Source organism: Heterodontus francisci, chromosome 45 (assembly GCF_036365525.1).
Source record: "Heterodontus francisci isolate sHetFra1 chromosome 45, sHetFra1.hap1, whole genome shotgun sequence".
NCBI classification, from domain to species: domain Eukaryota; kingdom Metazoa; phylum Chordata; class Chondrichthyes; order Heterodontiformes; family Heterodontidae; genus Heterodontus; species Heterodontus francisci.
The window spans coordinates 18169708-18192397 of NC_090415.1; the positions used below are offsets into that span (position 1 = coordinate 18169708).

The following is a 22690-nucleotide window of genomic DNA, read 5'->3' on the forward strand; positions in this document are numbered from 1 at the left end:
GGGTCAACAGAAGATCGTTGGTACTTAAAAGGAGAAGCTAGAATATAGTCAAAAAAACACAGCAAGGGATGAAGAAGGAGAGAAGTCCGTGCGGCAGCAAGCACAGAAACAAGAACGGGTGTTGTGTGTTACTGAATATCTATTACCATTGTTAAGTATTAACTTTGTACATCTTGGTTAAGCCTAATAAACTCTCTGACATGGTCACATAACTTGAGTTTGTACCTTGTCGGTCTATCTTGGTCAGGAATCTAAAGGTGAGACGGGTTGGGTATTCTCTGTCTCACCTCTGTTCAGGTAACATCTACCTGAAACTTACAGCTCTTTACTATATGCATACATTACTGTGTATTTTGTCCTCCTTAAACTTCGAAATTGTGGGCCCGTTAAAAACATTGTTCTTCGTACAGTTTTCTGCGTCACTCCACTGCATAGTTCTGCCCAGTAAGCAAAAAGGATCAGTTCGCTACTAAACTCTGAAATAAAAGCAAAATACTGCAGATGCTGGAAATCTGAAATAATAATAAGAAATGCTGGTAATACTCAGCAGGTCTGGCAGCATCTGTGGAGAGAGAAGCAGAGTTAACGTTTCAGGTGAGTGACCATTGATCAGAATATTTGCAGCACTTTCTGATTTTATTTCAGATTTCCAGCATTCACAGTATTGTGTTTCTGTTCACATCATCGTGTTGCTCAGGTGCAAGTTGAAACCATTGTACAGCATTCTATTAATCTAAACGCTGGACGAGCACAGTACAGTAAGCGATGGTGGTATAGTGGTGAGCATAGCTGCCTTTCAAGCAGTTGACCTGGGTTCGATTCCAGGTCATCGCAACCTTAAATTGAGGTTTACTTCATGTTGCAGTATTTTACAAACGAAAAAAATGTCAAAGCTTTGACAGAATTGAAATTGATAAAATATTCTTATCAGCCAATCAGATTCATTCTCCCGCTTGATTGGCTTCACCCTGGAGCAAGTTTGTTTCCTTCAAGTGTTTCTCCAATTTCCTATTGAAATCATTGATTGTCTCTGCTTCCACCACACTTGTGGACAGACATTGCAGTTGCAATGGAGCAGGGAAAGCAAAAAGTGCTTCCTCACATATCGCTGCATCTCTTTCCCAAAACCATCAATCTGTGTCTCCTGGTCCTTGTACCATCAACTAATGGGAACGGGTTATCCTTGTCTAACTTACCTACACCTGCATCAGATCTCCCCTCAATCCACATTGCTGGAAGGAGAACAACCACCTACTTAGATAACACAATCCAGAGCCATCTATCCAAGCTTTTCAATAGCATAAGAATAGTTGTGTTGTAAGTAGTATAGATAGGAGCATAACTTCAAGAGACTTTGATAGATTAACTGATTGTCTCTGCCCAACGCACCAGATTTTCTGTATCACCTGAACACTGCTCACAGCTGTATAAAGTTTAGAGTATTTTCATGGCTTACATTTATGCAAGAACTGCAATGTTAAGGTTGGATTGTGAAGCATGACGGTCATCTTCTCTGAACTATGTTAAAATGTCATGTTGAGAGATGTGTCAGTGTGGAAGATGCACGTAGCCATAGGAAAAAAAAAGGCAAGTCATGTAGCTGGAGGAGAATCCACAAAGTGGGCGCGATGGACCGTGACATATTTTACGTTTGTGACAAATAAGGACAGCTAAAATAATAGGATTAATGATATGCTTTGTACATCAATATATTGAAGTCTGTTTGATCTGTTGCTTGCTTTATTATGAAATGTGTTTTCAAGGCTATACTTTGTTTAAACCTTTTTGTGAGAACAATGGGAGAGTCACCAGCACTCCTTGCATGGAGAGAGATGAGATAAAGGCAGAATTAAAGAAAAAAATGTTTGGTATCAGCAAGAATGTAACCTTTAGGATCCTTGCTAAAATAGAAAGAATCGGGAAACATCTGTACTGTGTGTAGATTCAACCATTAACTAACTAGTGTCAAACAATGATGTCAACCTGGACCAATTAGGACACTTGGAACAATTCAAAACTAATGTGGTAACATCCTTGCACCACAAGAAGGATAAAAGAAAGGGTGTTACAGGACATCGTCAGCACACTTAGAGAGGGGTCAACAGAAGATCGTTGGTACTTAAAAGGAGAAGCTAGAATATAGTCAAAAAAACACAGCAAGGGATGAAGAAGGAGAGAAGTCCGTGCGGCAGCAAGCACAGAAACAAGAACGGGTGTTGTGTGTTACTGAATATCTATTACCATTGTTAAGTATTAACTTTGTACATCTTGGTTAAGCCTAATAAACTCTCTGACATGGTCACATAACTTGAGTTTGTACCTTGTCGGTCTGTCTTGGTCAGGAATCTAAAGGTGAGACGGGTTGGGTATTCTCTGTCTCACCTCTGTTCAGGTAACATCTACCTGAAACTTACAGCTCTTTACTATATGCATACATTGCTGTGTATTTTGTCCTCCTTAAACTTCGAAATTGTGGGCCCGTTAAAAACATTGTTCTTCGTACAGTTTTCTGCGTCACTCCACTGCATAGTTCTGCCCAGTAAGCAAAAAGGATCAGTTCGCTACTAAACTCTAAAATAAAAGCAAAATACTGCAGATGCTGGAAATCTGAAATAATAATAAGAAATGCTGGAAATACTCAGCAGGTCTGGCAGCATCTGTGGAGAGAGAAGCAGAGTTAACGTTTCAGGTGAGTGACCATTGATCAGAATATTTGCAGCACTTTCTGATTTTATTTCAGATTTCCAGCATTCACAGTATTGTGTCACTGTTAACATAATCGTGTTGCTCAGGTGCAAGTTGAAACCATTGTACAGCATTCTATTAATCAAAACGCTGGACCAGCACAGTACAGTAAGCGATGGTGGTATAGTGTTGAGCATAGCTGCCTTCCAAGCAGTTGACCTGGGTTCGATTCCCAACCATCGCAACCTTAAATTGCAGGTTTACTTTAGGTTGCAGTATTTTACAAACGAAAAAAATGTCAAAGATTTGACAGAATTGAAATTGACAAAATATTCTTATCATCTAATCAGATTCATTCTCTTGCTTGATTGGCGTCACCCTGGAGCAAGTTTGTTTCCTTCAAGTGTTTCTCCAATTTCCTATTGAAGTCAATGATTGTCTCTGCTTCCACCACACTTGTGGACAGACATTGCAGTTGCAATGTAGCAGGTAAAGCAAAAAGTGTTTCCTCAAATTTCCCTGCATCTCTTTCCCAAAACCATCAATCCGTGTCTCCTAGTCCTTGTACCATCAACTAATGGGAACGGGTTATCCTTGTCTAATTTACCTACACCTGCATCAGATCTCCCCTCAATTCACATTGCTGTCGGAGAACAACCACTTACTGAGATAACACAATCCAGAGCCATCTATCCAAGCTGTTCAATAACAAAAGAATAGTTGTGTTGTAAGTAGCATAGATAGGAGCATAACTTCAAGAGACTTTGATAGATTAACTGATTGTCTCTGCCAACGCACCAGATTTTCTGGATCACCTGAACACTGCTCACCGCTGTGTAAAGTTTAGAGTATTTTCATGGCTTACATTTATGCAAGAACTGCAATGTTAATGATGGATTGTGAAGCATGACGGTTATCTTCACTGAACTATGTTAAAATGTCATGTTGAGAGATGTGTCAGTGTGGAAGATGCACGTAGCCATAGGAAAAAAAAAGGCAAGTCATGTAGCTGGAGGAGAATCCACAAAGTGGGCGCGATGGACCGTGACATATTTTACGTTTGTGACAAATAAGGACAGCTAAAATAATCTGATTAATGATATGCTTTGTACATCAATATATTGAAGTCTGTTTGATCTGTTGCTTGCTTTATTATGAAATGTGTTTTCAAGGCTATACTTTGTTTAAACATTTTTGTGAGAACGATGGGAGTCTCACCAGCACTCCTTGCATGGAGAGAGATGAGATAAAGGAAGAATTAAAGAAAAAAATGTCTGGGATCAGCATGAATGTAACCTTTAGGATCCTTGCTAAAATAGAAAGAATCGGGAAACATCTGTACTGTGTGTAGATTCAACCATTAACTAACTAGTGTCAAACAATGATGTCAACCTGGACCAATTAGGACACTTGGAACAATTCAAAACTAATATGGTAACATCCTTGCACCACAAGAAGGATAAAAGAAAGGGTGTTGCAGGACATCGTCAGCACACTTAGAGAGGGGTCAACAGAAGATCGTTGGTACTTAAAAGGAGAAGCTAGAATATATTCAAAAAACACAGCAAGGGATGAAGAAGGAGAGAAGTCCGTGCGGCAGCAAGCACAGAAACAAGAACGGGTGTTGTGTGTTACTGAATATCTATTACCATTGTTAAGTATTAACTTTGTACATCTTAGTTAAGCCTAATAAACTCTCTGACTTGGTCACATAACTTGAGTTTGTACCTTGTAGGTCTATCTTGGTCAGGAATCTAAAGGTGAGACGGGTTGGGTATTCTCTGTCTCACCTCTGTTCAGGTAACATCTACCTGAAACTTACAGCTCTTTACTATATGCATACATTGCTGTGTATTTTGTCCCCCTTAAACTTCGAAATTGTGGGCCCGTTAAAAACATTGTTCTTCGTACAGTTTTCTGCGTTAGTCCACTGCATAGTTCTGCCCAGTAAGCAAAAAGGATCAGTTCGCTACTAAACTCGAAAATAAAAGCAAAATACTGCAGATGCTGGAAATCTGAAATAATAATAAGAAATGCTGGAAATACTCAGCAGGTCTGGCAGCATCTGTGGAGAGAGAAGCAGAGTTAATGTTTCAGGTGAGTGACCATTGATGAGAATATTTGCAGCACTTTCTGATTTTATTTCAGATTTCCAGCATTCACAGTGTTGTGTTTCTGTCAACAAAATCGTGTTGCTCAGGTGCAAGTTGAAACCATTGTACAGCATTCTATTAATCAAAACGCTGGACCATCACAGTACAGTAAGCGATGGTGGTATAGTGGTGAGCATAGCTACCTTCCAAGCAGTTGACCTGGGTTCGATTCCCAGCCATCGCAACCTTAAATTGCAGGTTTACTTTATGTTGCAGTATTTTACAAACGAAAAAAATGTCAAAGCTTTGACAGAATTGAAATTGATAAAATATTCTTATCATCCAATCAGATTCATTCTCCCGCTTGATTGGCGTCACCCTGGAGCAAGTTTGTTTCCTTCAAGTGTTTCTCCAATTTCCTATTGAAATCATTGATTGTCTCTGCTTCCACCACACTTGTGGACAGACATTGCAGTTGCAATGGAGCAGGTAAAGCAAAAAGTGCTTCCTCACATTTCGCTGCATCTCTTTCCCAAAACCATCAATCTGTGTCTCCTGGTCCTTGTACCATCAACTAATGGGAACGGGTTATCCTTGTCTAACTTACCTACAGCTGCATCAGATCTCCCCTCAATCCACATTGCTGTCAGGAAAACAACCACCTACTTAGATAACACAATCCAGAGCCATCTATCCAAGCTTTTCAATAACAAAAGAATAGTTGTGTTGTAAGTAGTCTCGATAGGAGCATAACATCAAGAGACTTTGATAGATTAACTGATTGTCTCTGCTCAACGCACCAGATTTTCTGTATCACCTGAACACTGCTCACCGCTGTGTAACGTTTAGAGTATTTTCATGGCTTACATTTATGCAAGAACTGCAATGTTAATTTTGGATTGTGAAGCATGACGGTCATCTTCACTGAACTATGTTAAAATGTCATGTTGAGAGATGTGTCACTGTGGAAGATGCACGTAGCCATAGGAAAAAAAAAGGCAAGTCATGTAGCTGGAGGAGAATCCACAAAGTGGGCGCGATGGACCGTGACATATTTTACGTTTGTGACAAATAAGGACAGCTAAAATAATAGGATTAATGATATGCTTTGTACATCAATATATTGAAGTCTGTTTGATCTGTTGCTTGCTTTATTATGAAATGTGTTTTCAAGGCTATACTTTGTTTAAACCTTTTTGTGAGAACAATGGGAGAGTCACCAGCACTCCTTGCATGGAGAGAGATGAGATAAAGGCAGAATTAAAGAAAAAAATGTCTGGGATCAGCAAGAATGTAACCTTTAAGATCCTTGCTAAAATAGAAAGAGTCGGGAAACATCTGTACTGTGTGTAGATTCAACCATTAACTAACTAGTGTCAAACAGTGATGTCAACCTGGACCAATTAGGACACTTGGAACAATTCAAAACTAATATGGTAACATCCTTGCACCACAAGAAGGATAAAAGAAAGGGTGTTACAGGACATCGTCAGCACACTTAGAGAGGGGTCAACAGAAGATCGTTGATACTTAAAAGGAGAAGATAGAATATAGTCAAAAAAACACAGCAAGGGATGAAGAAGGAGAGAAGTCCGTGCGGCAGCAAGCACAGAAACAAGAACGGGTGTTGTGTGTTACTGAATATCTATTACCATTGTTAAGTATTTACTTTGTACATCTTAGTTAAGCCTAATAAACTCTCTGACTTGGTCACATAACTTGAGTTTGTACCTTGTAGGTCTATCTTGGTCAGGAATCTAAAGGTGAGACGGGTTGGGTATTCGCTGTCTCACCTCTGTTCAGGTAAATCTACCTGAAACTTACAGCTCTTTACTATATGCATACATTGCTGTGTATTTTGTCCTCCTTAAACTTCGAAATTGTGGGCCCGTTAAAAACATTGTTCTTCGTACAGTTTTCTGCGTCACTCCACTGCATAGTTCTGCCCAGTAAGCAAAAAGGATCAGTTCACTAATAAACTCTAAAATAAAAGCAAAATACTGCGGATGCTGGAATTCTGAAATAAAAACAAGAAATACTGGAAATACTCAACAGGTCTGGCAGCATCTGTGGAGAGAGAAGCAGAGTTAACGTTTCAGGTCTGTGACCCTACTTCAGAACGAGCAAATATTAGAATTGTGAAAGTTTATAAGCAAGTGAAGCGGGGTTGGGGCAAGAGATAACAAAGGAGAAGGTGTAATTAAGACAAGTTCACAGAGTAGCCTCCTCTCCTTTAACCAACTACCATCTCAGAATACCAGTGTCAATTTTAACATGCATTTCTATTCTCCATGTAAGTCTGTTGTTCACTACTTGATTGAATGCCTTTGGAAGAGCATATATCCAATAATTACTGTACTACCTTCAGTAACTTCAACCACAAGAATTCAATCATGTTAGTCGCACATGATTTGCCCTCAGCAAATCCGTACTGGTTGTCCTTTATTAACTCAGCACTGATGTCAAAAATAATAGTCTCTGTCAGCAGATTTTTCCTTCCCCTGGTTCTGCCTGCTTGTAATCATGGTGATAGGATGGATATGGGATATTTTGTACAAATCACTGTCATCATTATTTCAATGATTTTCGCTGCAAACAACCTTTGAATTATATTGATCAAAAGCAAATTAATGGTAACGTGTGTGACACTGAGACTGGAAGATGGTCGGAATAAAGCGGAGGAAGGGGTGAGGGGGCGGCTCCTAAACTGTCCAAACGGATCTCGTCGAAGTGTAAAAGTGAATCCGAGTGTTTGAGGGATGAAAGTTAAACATCTGATAGTCTCTGCTTAATGTCATCAGAATGAATCTCTTCGTGACTGAAAATATATCTGAATGGCCTTGTCCTGCGAATCTGCAGAGAGTCCAACAGTTAAAAGTGGTTCAGTGAGAAATACAGTATTTGTTGATAATCTGGCCCTGTTTTGAGTTTGGAAATAATGGAGAGGTTGTCTCTGGTACAATATGTCAGCGAGAGAGCAGTTTACATTTTTCTATCTTGAATAATTCGTGTACCAAATAGAACAGGATCTCTGTCAATGTGTTACATTATATAAACGTCACAGGCCACTTCCCCTCCCTATTCTATCTCCCTGCACTCGATCTCCTCCCTCTCCAGTTCATTATTATTGCTGATCATTATATTGGCCTATTTATTATCTTCCATCTCAGACAGTCCCTCGCGATCAAGGATGACTTTTTTCCACTCCAGTTTGATGTGTTCTGAAATGGCTGATAAGTCCAATGCATGATCTGCAGACTCTGTCATATCAGGGACTGGTGTTGCTGGAAGGGTCAGGTAAATGACTGCATTGGAGGTGTGGGTGCTGTCTTCGCTGCGTCGAGTTCACCTTTGCATGTTCCTGACAAATATCCCTGAAGAGTACAATGTCTTCCCAAATGAGGGATGATTTGAGGACATCTCTGAAGTGTTTCCACTGTCCTCCTGGGGTTCTCCTACCATGACCAAGTTCTGAGTAGAACAGCTGCTTCGGGATATTGGATTTACAGGTTCTTGGAGAGGCGCCTATTCATGGTAAGTGAAAGACTAACACTGTCTGTCTGAACGCATGTCAGTTGCTGTCTGAGAGTGAGAGGTACTGGAACACTTTCCCTCACATAATGTACCAGATACAGTAAGGACAGATGGAGTGGACAAGCCTCTGTCTTTCTCCAGTACTGAATTATAGTGAGTTGGATGTTCAGTCAGTCCCCAACTGTCCTTGTTGGGTGAGTAGGCAACGGAATCAAGAGGAGTTCCCGTCCCTGTGTGACTGTCACTCAAACTGTCCTGTGTGTGCAGGATTAACCCTGAGTCCCTCTATACAGCTCTGTCTGTTATATCTGGAAAAATGCTGAACCTTTCACTTATTGATCTGCTCAAACCGAGTTCAAGACCCAAGTAGTGAACAGAATGTCTCATTAATTCTTTGAATAATACTATGATTGAACAGCAGGTTATGATCGACTCAGCCAAAGTTTGGAAAAATTCCTGTCCATAAATCTTTCAAAATGGAATGTGAGGATCTCCTGGCTCCGAGTGTTTAAGGGATACAGGACTAGACATCGTCAACTAACCCCAGAGATTCACAGTAAAGACTGTGTACATGAGGACATTTAACAACCGGGAGCTGAAACTCTGGGACGGGCTCTATTGTCACTGTGTTTGTGTGTCCAGTATAATCGCGGCAGCTCCGTGTCTCTCTTGTTTGGAATGAAACGATGAAGATCACCATTCGGTATTACTCACATTGACCGCGGGTTTCACTCCGGTTAGACAAACCTTTGCTGACTGAAATGAATTCTACAAGGTCCCAGCAAACACACCGACTCCCTCCTTCCTCCCATGTTTCTGTCGGATTGTTTTGAGAGGAGGGTCTCAATAATAACAAAGACCCTGCAGGGAGAGACGGCAATTTGAACATCTAAATGGGATCAGCTCCCGGCTTTCTAGGTTATAGATTCCCTCCACCCCTCCCCACCCTCCCTCCACCCTAACCCCATGTTCAGTTTCATTGTTCACACATTGATGAGGGTGAAATGGGGAAAGTTCCCATTGAGTTTTGAACGCTGAATTGTTGCAGAGATCTGCGCAAGCGCATTATAGCTCCGCCCACTGGGACGTCATAATGAAGCGTAGAGCGCATGCGCTCCCCTTCCCCCAACACTGTCTCTGAACGTCATTCAGTGAGTGAGCGGAAGATTGTTTAAATCAGCTGCGAATGGAGACATCCGGGTCCCGGGGTAAGTGAACAAACAACATCTGCTTCCAGCAGCAACACGAGGTTTGGGAGCGAGTCTGCAGATGTGTTCAGAGATTAACATTGAATAGCGGGGAAGTTCAGCGGGAGTCGGAGATTGTGGAGCAGAAACTGGTCCCGGAACATGGAGTGAGCCGGTGGGGGGAAGGGAGAGGTGACGACTCCATCGGGTAGTCCGATTCATGGGGCTTGGGTTGTTTCTGAGTGTCGCAAAACCGCTGCAAACAGGTGGGCAGCAGAAGCAGAGTGTTGCAGGAGACAGACACTGTTTGTGTTGCTGGTTTTCTTTTTCCGATTGTTCATAATGATTATTATTGAAAAGATTATATTGATTACTTTTGTATCATGTCAGTTAACTTGTCAGGGAGCAAGTAATAGAGAGGGATACCGACATGTACAGAATACTGGGGGAGATTGATAACACAAGAGTAGGGAATAATACGATATTAAGTGGAGTCAGAGTAAGGCAGAATGTAATACAGTCTGAATCAGGGTACATGTATGTGAACACACGGAGTGTGGTTGATAAGATGGTGAGGTACAGGCGGAGATTGTCATGTGGAAATTTGATGTTGTGGCTCGAACAGAGACTGGGTGTGAAACATTCCTGGATACAAGGTGTTCGGGAAAGATATGAAAGGGAATAAAGGGGGAGAGTTGTCAGTATTGATTAAGGAGAGTATTTCAGTGCTGGAGAAAAAGGATGTCCCAGTGGGGTCGAGGACAGAATCAATTTAGCGAGAGCTAAGGAACAAAAAAGCTGCAGTTACATTGCTCAGTGTTGTCTGCAGGCCACCAGCCAGTGGGTAAGACATGGAAAAACAAATTTGCAAGGAAATTAAAGCAAGGTGCAAACATTATAGGGTAGTTATAATGGAAGAGTTTAATTATCCAAATATGGACTGGGATAATAGTAGTGTTAAGGGCAATGAGGGACAAGAGTTCCCAGAGTGTGTTCAGGAAAATTTTCGACAACAGTATGTTGCTAGTCCAACGAGAAAGAAGGCACTGCTAGACCTGGTTCTAAGGAATGAGGTGGGCCAATTGGATCAAGTATCAGGAGGAGTGCATTTAGGGGATAGTGATCATTGTATCATAAGGTTTAGGCTGACTATGGAAAAGGACAAAGAGCAATCCAAGGTAAGAATAATTAACTGGGGGAAAGTCAACTTCAATGGGGTAAGAATGGAGCTGGGGCGAATAAATTGGAGTCAAAAGCTGGCATCAAAACTGGTAGATGAACATTGGGTTACCTTCAAAGAAGAGATAGTTCGGGCACAGTCGATGTATGTTCCCTTGAAGGGGAAAATTAAAACAAACAAACCCAGAACTCCTTGGATGGCAAAAGAGGTAGAGATTAAGATAAAGAAGAAAAAGTGTGTTTGTGAGAGATGCCAGATAGAAAATATTACTGTGAACCAGGCTGAATATAGAAGGTCCAGAGGGGAAGTGAAAAAAAATAAATAAATAGGAGAAGCAATGAGAGAAGATGAAAAGAGACAGCCAGCGAGCATTAAAGGAAATCCCAACGTTTTCTATAAGCATATAAATAGTAAAAAGGTGGTAAAAGGAGGAATGCGGCCGATTAGGGACCAGAAAGGGGATTTACACATGGAGGCAGAGGGCATAGCTGAGGTATTAAAGCAATACTTTGCATCTGTCTTTGTCTGGGTTGCATCTTCTTCCTTGGTAATGTTGAAAGAGGAGGTAAGTCAGATATTAAAGGGTTTTAAAATTGATAAAGAAGAAATGTTAGATAGTCTGTCTGTACTTAAAGTGGAGAAAGCACCAGAGCCAGATGAGATGCATCTAAGGAAACTGAGGGAAGTGAGGGTGGAAATCACAGAGGATCTGGCCATAATTTTTCACTCTTCCTTAGACTCGGGGGTGGTGATAAAGAACTGCAGAATTTTTCAATAAAGGGTGTAAATATAAGCCTATCAACTGCAGGCCAGTTAGTTTAAATTCAGTGTTGGGAAAAAATCGAGAAAAAATAATTAGGGGCAAAATCAATAGTCACAGGGACTATTAAAGCAGAGAAGGCTGAGGGGGGACCTGACTGAGGAAAACAAAATTATGAGAAGTATAGATAGGACGATTTGTTTTCCCTGAGCAGAGATGTCAATAACCAGGGGACATAGATTTAAGGTTAGGAGCAGGAGGTTTAGAGGGGCCTTGAGGCAAAATGTTTTCACCCAGAAGATGGTTGGAATGTGGATCACACTGCCTGAAGAGATGGTAGAGGCAGAAACCCTCACAACATTCAAGAAGTATTTAGAGGAACATTTGAACCGCCATAGCATACAAGGATACTGACCAAGTGCTGGAAAATGGGATTAGAATACTTAGGTACCTGATGGCCAGCATGTACATGATGGGCCGAAGGGCCTATTTATGTGCTGTGGAACTCTATGACTCTAAATGTGAGTTAATTAAGGAAAAGCAGCATGGATTTCTTCAGGGAAAATCATGTTGATCCAAATTGCTGAAGTCTTTTGAGGAGGTAACAGAGAGGGCTGATGAGGGCAATGCTGTTGATGTGCTGCACATGGACCTTCAAAAGGCGTTTGATACAGTGCAACAATAGACTTGTGAGCAAACTTGTAGTTCGTGCAATAAAATGGACAGTCGCAACTAGATACGAAATTGCCTGAGTTACAGGAAACAAAGAGCTGTGGTTAATGGATGTTTTTTGGCTGGAGGAAGGTTGTGATGGAGTTTCCCTGGGATCAGTGTTTGGACCCTTGCTTTTCCTGATATAGGTTAATCTCCGAGACCTTGGTGCACAATTTCAAAGTATGCAGATGATACGAAACTTGGAAGCATTGTGAACTGTGAGGTGGATAGTGTAGAACTACAAAAGGACATAGACAAGTTGGTGGAATGGACAGACAGGTGGCAGATGAAGTTCAATGCAAAGAAATGTGAGGTGATTCATTTTGGTAGTAAGAACATGGAGAAACAGTATAAAATAAAGGGTATAATTCGAGGAGCAGGAGCAGATCGACTGAGGTGTGTATGTGCATTCGTCATTGAAAGTGGCAGGACAGGTTTAGAATGTGTTTAATAAAACATACAGCATCCTAGACTTCATTCATAGTGGAATAAAGTACAAGAGCAAGGAAGTTATGTTGACCTTCTGTAAGACACTAATTCAGCCTCTGCTGGAGTATGATGTCCAATTCTGGGCACCTCACTTGAGGAAAGACCTGACAGCATGGGAGATAGTACAGAGAAGATTCATGAGGATGGATCCAGGGATGAGGAAATTCAGTTTTGAAGATAGATTGGAGAAGTTAGGACTGTTTTCCCTGGGGAAGAGCAGACTGAGAGGTGATTTGATAGAGGTATTCAAAATCATGAGGTGTCTGGGTAGAGTAGATAGAAAGAAACTCTGGGGGTGGCACAGTGGTGCAGTGGTTAGCACTGCAGCCTCACAGCTCCAGTAACCTGGGTTCAATTCTGGGTACTGTCTGTGTGGAGTTTGCAAGTTCTCCCTGTGTCTGCATGGGTTTCCTCCGGGTGCTCCGCTTTCCTCCAACAGCCAAAAGACTTGCAGGTTGGCAGGTAAATTGGCCATTATAAATTGCCCCGAGTATAGGTAGGTGGTAGGGAAATGTAGGGACAGGTGGGGATGTGGTAGGAATATAGGATTAGTATAATTGGGTGGTTGATGGTCGGCACAGACTCGTTGGGCCGAAGGGCCTGTTATAGTGCTGTATCTCTAAACTAAACTGTTCCCACTCATGAGAGGATCGAGAACGAGAAGGCACAAATTTAAAGTATTTGGTAAGAGTAGCAAAAGGTACATGAGGAAAATCTTTTTCATGCAGCGAGTGGTTAAGATCTGGAATTTGATGGAGGCAGGTTTGACTGAAGTATTCAAAAGGGAATTAGAAAGTTTTATGAAAGGGAAGAATTTGGTGGGGTTATGGGGAGAAGGCAGGAGAATGGAACTGAGGGAGTTGCTCTTTCAGAGAACCGGTGCAGACACGATGGGGCACATGGCCTCCTTCTGCACTGTAATGATTCTGTGATTCTTCTCACTGACCTTTCTTCAAGTATAAGAATTACTTTTTCTTGCTGCAGGCAAACATTTGAAGGAACCAGAATGAAAGTCCTGACTCCTGGACACAAGGAAAAGTGCAGCCAGTTTCTTCCAACACACAGTAGGTAGATACAGTATCACTCACAAAGCACAGTGACACAGCCAGCTCATCATTTCCACTGTAACAAACAAAAGAAGTAGTCAGACCCACACTGATCCCAAGATCAAGAGACACATTTTCAATCCAACAGTCAAGCAGAGCAGGAGAGATAGAAGTTGTATCTATTTCACTCCAGCTGACTGGTAGATACATCAAACCCAGTCTAAAAACACACTCATTATCAGATTTAAATACACTGTCAATTTGACTACATTTCAAATAAGATATCTTAACTAGAACAGGCAAAATTTACCTGATTGAAAGCGACAGAATGAATCCCAATAAAGTCCCCCACAATATCAACTGAGCTACAGATTACAAACCAGTCCAAACATGTCACTAAGGGTCAGACAGAAACATACAGTATTCATTCTTTTTTTTTTACAAAATGGTGTAATTTGACTGTACATACCAGGTCATGTATCAGATTGAAAGATTAACATTCACAATTAATTTGGCAGAGCAAGGAATTGGATATCAATTCACAACTCATGTACAAGAATTGAACAAAATAGACAGCTATGAAATAGTTAATTCCTATTTTATATTAAACACAAGGAAAAAAATATTGATAGACGAAAAAATTTAACAGCAGCCAACAGAATGCTTGAGGTACATATTAAGTACTGAAGGATCACACAGACATCACAGAGATGCAAATTGAACCTGACACTGAAACAGGGTACCAGAGCCTAATGGATGGAGAATGAATCACATATCATACCCATAATTTACATATACTGAATGGATCCAACATGCATGTACAGTACGCATACTGGCTGCTACAGAATTAATCTCACACTTGCACACTCCCTCAGAGGCAGATACATTTATTTAGAGATACAGCACTGAAACAGACCCTTCGGCCCACCGAGTCTGTGGCGACCAACAACTACCCATTTATACTAACCCTACAGTAATCTCATATTCCCGACCACCTATCTTCGAGGGGCAATTTACCTATCACCTGCAAGTCTTATGGCCGTGGCAGGAAACCGAAGCACTTGGCGAAAACCCACACGGTCACAGGGAGAACTTGCAAACTCCACACAGGCAGTACCCAGAATCGAACCCGGGTCCTTGGAGTTATGTGGCTGCGGCGCTAACCACTGCGCCACTGTGTCACCCACTACACAAGGAATGAATTCAATACACACATTCTGGACCAGAGATTTAAAGATACAGAATGTGGCCCACAATCATGTCAAGTAAGAGAAGATCTTAAGAACATAACAAATATGAGCAAGAGTAGGCCATTTGACCTCTCCACCCTACTCTGCCATTTAGTATGATCATGGCTGATCTGATTGTGCTTAACTTCACTTTCCTCGCTGTCCCAATAACCCTTTACTGCCTTGTAGATCAAAAATCTATCTATCTGTCTCTGTCTGTCTGTCTATCTATCTATCACAGCCAGAGACTGACAGCTATTTAATGCATCCTACACTCAATTACATGACGTGAAACAGATGGACACAGAATAAATCTGATTCACATAGAGTAGGAGTGCCTAAAAAACACTGAGTACACAATGCCATTCAATAATATTTCCTGACAGGTACAGAATGAATGCCACACTCTCAAACTCTACCAGTCACAAAAATACACAGAATAAACAACACATTCACATGCAATACCAGAGACAGAGAGATACTGAATGAATCACATTCTCACTGTCAGTTGCAGAGACGGATGATAAATGAATGAATCCACACTCACATTCAGTTTGAGAGACTGATGGATACAGAAGTATATTCACACTCACAGGCTGTCCCAGAAACTGACATACACCACATTAATCCCACCTCATACAGAGTACCAGAGGCTGACATGATGAACTGGAACCAGACATAGTCACATAACAGAAAATAAATGTTACAGAATAATGTACTCATTTACCTACATTAAACTCACATAGTGATGGTGGTATAGTGCTGAGAATATCTGCTTTCCAAGCAGTTGACATGAGTTCTCTACTGCAGGTTAGACCTCAATTCTGGTATCAGACAGATTCATTTTATAACTTAAAAATGATCAATGTGATTTCCAAATTAAAACTTACAAAAGACTCTCATCATCCATGTGTATCTCCCACAATGCTGAACTTCAATTTTCTTTCAATGAAATCTATGTGAAACAAGACATGTCCTTTAAACTAATAAATGAGTTCACAGTCAGAAACAAGAGTGTGCAGATCTTTGTTAAATAATAATAAAAAGGGAGATAGGTAAAGTTCAGTTCACAAACAGCGCTCTGGGTAAAGATTGAACCCACACTCAGATAACAGAGAATGAAATAAAATGAGGTAAACTCACACTCACAGACCAGGAACTGACGGGGACAGAGTACAAGCTACACACAGACAAAATACAAAAAAAAAACAGTTTCAAAACTGAACAAATCAATGCAATTTATAAAATGATTCTCATCATCCATGTACGTCTCCTGGAAATTTATCATTTTTTGAATAAATACAGATTTAAAATAGCCTTTAAACTGATCAGTATTCAGTCAGAAACTAATAGTAAACATAGAGTTATTTACAGCACCGAAGGAGGCTATTTGGCCCATCGTGAGTCCATGACAGCTCTCCACAGTGCAATCCAGTCACACTCACTCCACCGCTGGATCCCTGTAACTCTGCAAGTTTAATTCCTTCAAATGCTGATTCAATAATCTCTTGAAGTAATTGATTGTCTCTACTTCCAGCACCCTTGTGGGAAGTGAGTGCCAAACCACTCACTCCGTGTTCGCCCCAAATCCTCAATTTCTGTCACTGTGTCCTTGTACAATGAGCGAATGGGAACTGTTTATCCTTGTCTCACTTGTCATGATGTTTCACACTTGTTGTAAATCTCCCTTCAGTCAGCTCGTCCACTGATCTTGCCTGTCACCTATCCACCAATATCCCTGACTTTCTGACTCCCTCTACTACTGTCTCTTCAACTGTTTCAATGTTGTTGATTCAATGGAGAACAAATCCATCTCGACCGACTTCACACATTCTGATAAATCTCCTCTGTACCCTCAAATAACCAGAACTGGATGCAATACTCCACTACAACACCGTCACTGTGTTTATTTTACACATCCGTATTTCTTGTTTAGAAAGAACCAGCGCACTCGAATGGAACACGAAGCCGGTGCTCTTATTTTAAACATTCAGAAACAAGGAGTATGGAATTCAAACCCACGCATGCGGATCACAACAGATTAGCAGTTCATCGTTTTAATCACTCGGTCACCTTGTCTTCTGTGAGTAAGCTGAAGTGCGGAGGAATAATCCGTGCAGAATGAAAAAGGTGACGGGCTGGTGCCAACAAAACTGAACCAGTTGAAGAGACAGTAACAGAGGGAGTGAGAAAGTCAGGGATATCGGTGGATAGGTGACAGGCAAAAGCAACGGACGAGCTGACAGCTGTGAAATGTTGTGGGTTCGCCGAGCACTAAATTTGATTGGTTATCTAGAGTAACCAATCAGATAAATAGAGAATCTCAAGAATTGACATCATTGTAAATCAGCCAATCACGAACATGGTTTTCACCCCATCCTTCATTAACATAGAGCTCTGGGGATGTGTATAAAATGCGAGTTCTGACCTTTAAGAGGCACCCACAACGTCTCTCAAAAAGCTACAACATTATCTCTATAATATCAATTTGTTTTGATATTTTTACCAAGTATTTTCTAACTGCCTTTGTGATCTCTGTTTTAATCCCACAGATTCTGGTTAATACAGTTTCACTGCCCGTGCGATCTTCCTGTCTCTACTTAATAATATCCCGATCATTAATTACTGACTATTTGTGAGCTTTGTTCACGGACGCGTTCATATTCGGCTCCTTTGCTGTATTTCGATAATAAAATCTGATTTAACGCACATACATCATTTCTCAGTCACTCATATCCCGAGATCAAGTTTGTTCTCAATAAGTAATCAGTACATTATCTAGAAACCCCGGTGGTGTGGGAACCCTCAGTCTCACTCTTTGACACCTGACACTAAGATTATACACTCCGCTGTTGTCTTTCACCAATAGGGATCAATCTAGAATCAGTAATGTGGTATCATTAGGAACATTGAGCTGAAATGGTTACAGAATGCTGTGAAAGAGGCTTTCTGTCCTCTGGTTATAGAATGTTTCAAAAAGGATAGAGAGTAAACCCGAATAGATGGTGGAATGTGAAAGTGAATCTGGAAATTGTTACCACATGTAGAATAATACAATATGAAAAAGATTTTAAAATATTTGCGGTAAAACCAAGTTACCTATAAATGTGATGATCTATATTGAAGCCGCTCTGTGTTTTACAAATATATTGGCGGGATTTTCAAATTTGAAAAATCGTTTGCAGTCTGACAATTTCGCGCCGTTATTTTCCGCCCTCATCTCCTTGGCGTCTCCGGATTGGTGAATTCAGCAGCTCTCTGATTGGTCACATGAAGAGTACAATGACACCCAGTGCAGAATGACCAATCACCAGTGCCCCCGACACCATTCCTCCCGAAGGTATAAATGGGACTATTGTGGGCGGTTCTCAGCATTCTTCCTGAAAGTGTTTGTTAGATTGTGGTAATGTCTGGAAGAGGGAAGACCGGTGGTAAAGCTCGGTCCAAGGCCAAGTCTCGCTCCTCCCGGGCTGGATTGCAGTTCCCGGTGGGCCGTGTTCACAGGTTCCTTAAAAAGGGGAACTATGCTGAGCGTGTGGGTGCCGGAGCCCCGGTCTATCTGGCTGCTGTGCTCGAGTATCTGACAGCTGAAATCCTCGAGCTGGCCGGCAACGCGGCCCGGGACAACAAGAAGACCCGCATCATCCCCAGACACCTCCAGCTGGCAGTCCGCAACGACGAGGAGCTCAACAGGCTGCTGGGAAGGGTGACCATCGCTCAGGGCGGGGTGCTGCCTAATATCCAGGCCGTGCTGCTGCCCAAGAAAACCAGCGCTCAGAGCAGCAAGAGCAAGTGAAGCTGCCTGACTTAAATCTGCGAACCCAAAGGCTCTTTTCAGAGCCACCCACTTTATCTGTTAAAGGGCTGCTTGCTGTCTGAGAGGCGGCAATTTTATAATGCTCGCGCTGCTTTGTATTGGCACAGAAAGAGGCCACTTGGCCCGTCGTGTCGTCGGCCGAAAAACGACCCACCTATTCTAATCCCACCGTCCAGCATTCAGTCCGTCGCCCTGCAGATTACAGCATTTGAAATGCATATCCAGATTCCCTTTGAATGAGTTGAGGGTCTCTGCCTCAACTACCCTTTCAGGCAGTGGGTTCCAGACCCCCATCACCCTCTGGGTGAAAATAAAATCCTCGTTTTCCCTCTAATTTTTCCACCAATCGCTTTAAACATATGCCCCATAGTCACTGACCTCTCTGCTAAGACTCTTCACCTCCACTCTCTGCAGTCCCGCCAAAATGTTGTACATTTCAATCAGATCTCCCCTCAGCCTTCTCCCTACTGGATTCGGGCATTTAGCTGCTCTCCTCTTGTGACATTTTAACAAATCTACCGCTTATGCACAACAAAAGCTTTTGCAAAATGATCGGCTCTCTAATAAAATGATCTGCTCCAGACCCCATTTCTCTGACAACAGGTGATCGCAGCTCTTTGTTTTGCCGATTTGGTGGCTCTTAAAAGAGCCGTTGTGTTATTTGATGCCAAACTCAGTTCGGGGCAGGGTGAGTTTAGGCGCGCTCCCCGCGGATACGGCGGGCCAGCTGGATGTCTTTGGGCATGATGGTGACTCTCTTGGCGTGGATGGCGCACAGGTTGGTGTCCTCAAAGAGCCCCACCAGGTAAGCCTCGCTGGCCTCCTGCAGGGCCATGACGGCCGAGCTCTGGAAGCGCAGGTCTGTCTTGAAGTCCTGTGCGATCTCCCGCACCAGGCGCTGGAAGGGCAGTTTGCGGATGAGCAGCTCGGTGGATTTCTGGTAGCGGCGGATCTCCCGCAGAGCCACAGTGCCGGGTCTGTAACGGTGAGGCTTCTTCACTCCGCCCGTGGCTGGAGCGCTCTTGCGGGCCGCTTTGGTAGCTAGCTGCTTGCGGGGAGCTTTCCCTCCAGTCGATTTGCGCGCTGTCTGCTTGGTTCTGGCCATTCTGGTAGAAGATCAGGAACAAAGACACTGTAAATGTTGAGACTGCTCAGGGACTGTCTATTTAAGACAGTAGAGGGACCGCCCTAGTGTTGTGATTGGATGCAGCCCCGTCCATCAGTCAAGTTTGAAACCAGCACCGGGAAGGAAAAGGGCGGCGGGAAATGCTGTTCACTGATTGGTTGAACTGTAACTGAAACTGAAATTTTATCAATTTCAAAAAGCCCGCCAATTTCCGATGAGCAAACAAGGGAAAGATTAAAAAACACCTAATTTGGCGGGAACAATTATAAAATCTCACTCCTTGTCGCTTGATTTCTTTCTTCCGACATCCCCCTCTGTGTCTGACAACACAGTTTAAACAGTGTTCTCTGGCGGGAATAAAGTGCCAGACATTACTTACTATAACGGCAGTAAATCCCGGCAGTTCAGACCCGAAAGTATAAATTATCAAATGTAACTGCTTAATTCATGACGCGTTTCAATAAATAATGAAGAGAAAAAGACAATGAAATTTCTGTGATATGTAAATTTACTGAGAGAATGAAATGATGTATAAAAGCAGCTGTTGATAAAGATAAACAATATAGTGATAACTAGATCTTATTAATTCAAGTTGCAAGGTCACTGCTCTCTATGTGAGTCTTTTGGGTGGCTCTTAGAAGAGCCTTTGTTTGGTAGAAAGGGTGGATTTGTTTAGCCGCCGAATCCATAGAGAGTGCGGCCCTGGCGTTTCAGAGCGTACACCACATCCATGGCGGTGACCGTCTTGCGCTTGGCGTGCTCAGTGTAGGTGACCGCATCTCTGATCACATTCTCCAGGAAAACCTTCAGCACCCCGCGGGTCTCCTCATAGATCAAACCCGAGATGCGCTTCACTCCACCACGGCGAGCCAGGCGGCGGATTGCTGGCTTGGTGATACCCTGGATGTTATCACGAAGCACTTTGCGGTGCCGCTTTGCTCCGCCTTTGCCCAGTCCTTTCCCTCCTTTACCTCTTCCTGTCATGATGTTTCTTCAGACAAACCGATTCTGAATGAGAAACGAGCTGATTCTGCTGCCTTTTTTATACAGCCCGCCCGGACCTGACTGAGAAAGTGACAGAGAGTGAGAGGCGGGGCGGAGAGGAAACTGAGTGACAGACAGAGCAGAGAAATGTCTTTCATCCTCCAGCTCCGCCTCCCACTTGCTCGAACCGCCAATTCAAAAAAGAACTCTCAACAACAGAGCTCAGCACAAAACTTCCAGACTCAACCTTGAAAGTCAAAGATAACAGAAACCCAGAGCTGTTAAATAAGGATCAATAACAATTAAAAGTTGATCATCTACCCGCCTAAGTACAGTGCTTCCGATCACAAGTCAACCCGTTTCCAAACACCTCCCCTCCCAGACGGATTGAGTATTTTACTAACACCTTACCCCAGCTGAATTAGAGAATTGAGTTGTGACGCGGGGTTTCTCGCCAGTATTCCTGTGTTAGACCCTCTCGCTCTGAATTAGTGAAACGAGCATGAACTGAGAATGTACCGAACAGATCCCCAGTTACAGTGAGGCCGGGACATCCCTCTGTTTTGTAACAGAGTGGGGGAAGGGCTGAGTGTAGTGCATGTCAGCGAGTCACCAGGGATCCTGCATTTACTTCCCATCATTTCTGTGTGAAATGTGCACACGGCGGCGGGACAGGGATCATTAGATCGGGGGATCAGCTCTTTCCTGAGAGATGTGGGTGGCTCTGAAAAGAGCCTTTGGGCTCAGATGTCTGCAACTTTCCCGTGCAGTTTCACTTCTTTCCAGGGGCTGCTTTCTGAGCCTTTGCTGCTTTCGGCTTGGTCTTGCCCCTTGATGATTGAACTTTCTTGAGCACCTTTCCGCCAGTGGCACTCTTGGGTTTTTTGGCCTTCTTCACAGGAGACTTTTTCGGAAGCGCTGCTTTCTTCGCTGGAGATTTCTTTGGCGTTGCCGCCTTCTTGCTGGTCACTTTCTTGCCTGCTGCTTTATTCGCTGCCGATTTCTTGGCTGCTAGTTTCTTGACTGGTAATTTCTTGCCTGCTGATCTCTTTGCTGTCACTTTCTTGCCAGCTGTTTTCTTCACTAAAGGTTTTTTGCCTGCTCCTGACTTCACTTTCTTTCCCACATTTCCCTTGGTTCCCTGCTTAGGGATTCTGAAGGAGCCGGAGGCGCCCGTACCGCTGCTCTGCACCAGGGAGCCTTTGTTCACATTCCTCCTGATACTTTGCTTGATTTGGGTCCTGAACTTCCCCACATCCACACCGCTCCGACCCAGAGCCTTCTTTATGGCGGGCAGTGAGGTCCCCTTGCGATCGGAGCAATCCGCCACAATCTTGAGGATCTTCTCGCTCAACGTGGGACCGGCTGACTTGTTCCGGGGAGCCGCTTTCTTCTTCTTGTGAGTCTTGCTTTGAGCGGCGGCGGCTGGAGGAGCCGTTTCGGTGGCTGCTGTATCGGTCATGTCCGAGACTCTGCACAAATTCTCTCTGTCAGTCAGAACTGGATCAGAAATGAAGCCGGTGGTGGCGGCACTGAGCAACTTAAAGGCAGTGAGCGGACGGGGGCGGAGACAACCTGCTGTCAGCTCCCGGGTCCTGCTGCCTCTTTGTGTTTCACTCTGGTCCTAAACTCTCCAATTCCACTGAAATTCGGGTACTGTAGAATCCCAGACTAGATCCTTCCTGTCTCTGACATCAGAATGCTTGCTATCCAAAAGTTTGCACTTGAAGTAAAGACTCCATTTTTGACTGAAACCCGTTTTATTGCTGCACTGATGGCGCTCTTTCCCCCGATAGCTGACATGTTCTCTATATTTTGATTGAAATCTTGAAATCAACAAAGAAAC

General features: G+C 42.8%; 2 protein-coding genes, 1 long non-coding RNA gene and 3 other non-coding genes across 6 annotated transcripts; 5 read left to right on the forward strand and 1 right to left on the reverse strand.

Moving 5' to 3' along the window:
• Window positions 1-762: 762 nt before the first annotated feature.
• On the forward strand, window positions 763-834 carry trnae-uuc (transfer RNA glutamic acid (anticodon UUC)). The gene has a single exon. It is a non-coding gene; the product is annotated as a tRNA-Glu (tRNA).
• Window positions 835-2857: 2023 nt separating this feature from the next.
• On the forward strand, window positions 2858-2929 carry trnag-ucc (transfer RNA glycine (anticodon UCC)). The gene has a single exon. It is a non-coding gene; the product is annotated as a tRNA-Gly (tRNA).
• A 2021-nt stretch (window positions 2930-4950) lies between these two features.
• On the forward strand, window positions 4951-5022 carry trnag-ucc (transfer RNA glycine (anticodon UCC)). Its single transcript has one exon. It is a non-coding gene; the product is annotated as a tRNA-Gly (tRNA).
• A 4417-nt stretch (window positions 5023-9439) lies between these two features.
• On the forward strand, window positions 9440-17675 carry LOC137356464 (uncharacterized). Its single transcript, XR_010971070.1, has 3 exons — window positions 9440-9520; window positions 13627-13706; window positions 16854-17675. It is a non-coding gene; the product is annotated as an uncharacterized lncRNA (long non-coding RNA).
• Window positions 17676-18323: 648 nt separating this feature from the next.
• Window positions 18324-18713, forward strand: LOC137356455 (histone H2A.J-like). Its single transcript, XM_068022349.1, has one exon. The coding sequence runs from the start codon at window positions 18324-18326 to the stop codon at window positions 18711-18713; it is 390 nt and encodes a 129-aa protein (XP_067878450.1).
• A 2903-nt stretch (window positions 18714-21616) lies between these two features.
• LOC137356505 (histone H1-like) lies at window positions 21617-22306 on the reverse strand. The gene has a single exon (XM_068022393.1). The coding sequence runs from the start codon at window positions 22304-22306 to the stop codon at window positions 21617-21619; it is 690 nt and encodes a 229-aa protein (XP_067878494.1).
• Between the last annotated feature and the right edge of the window lie 384 nt (window positions 22307-22690).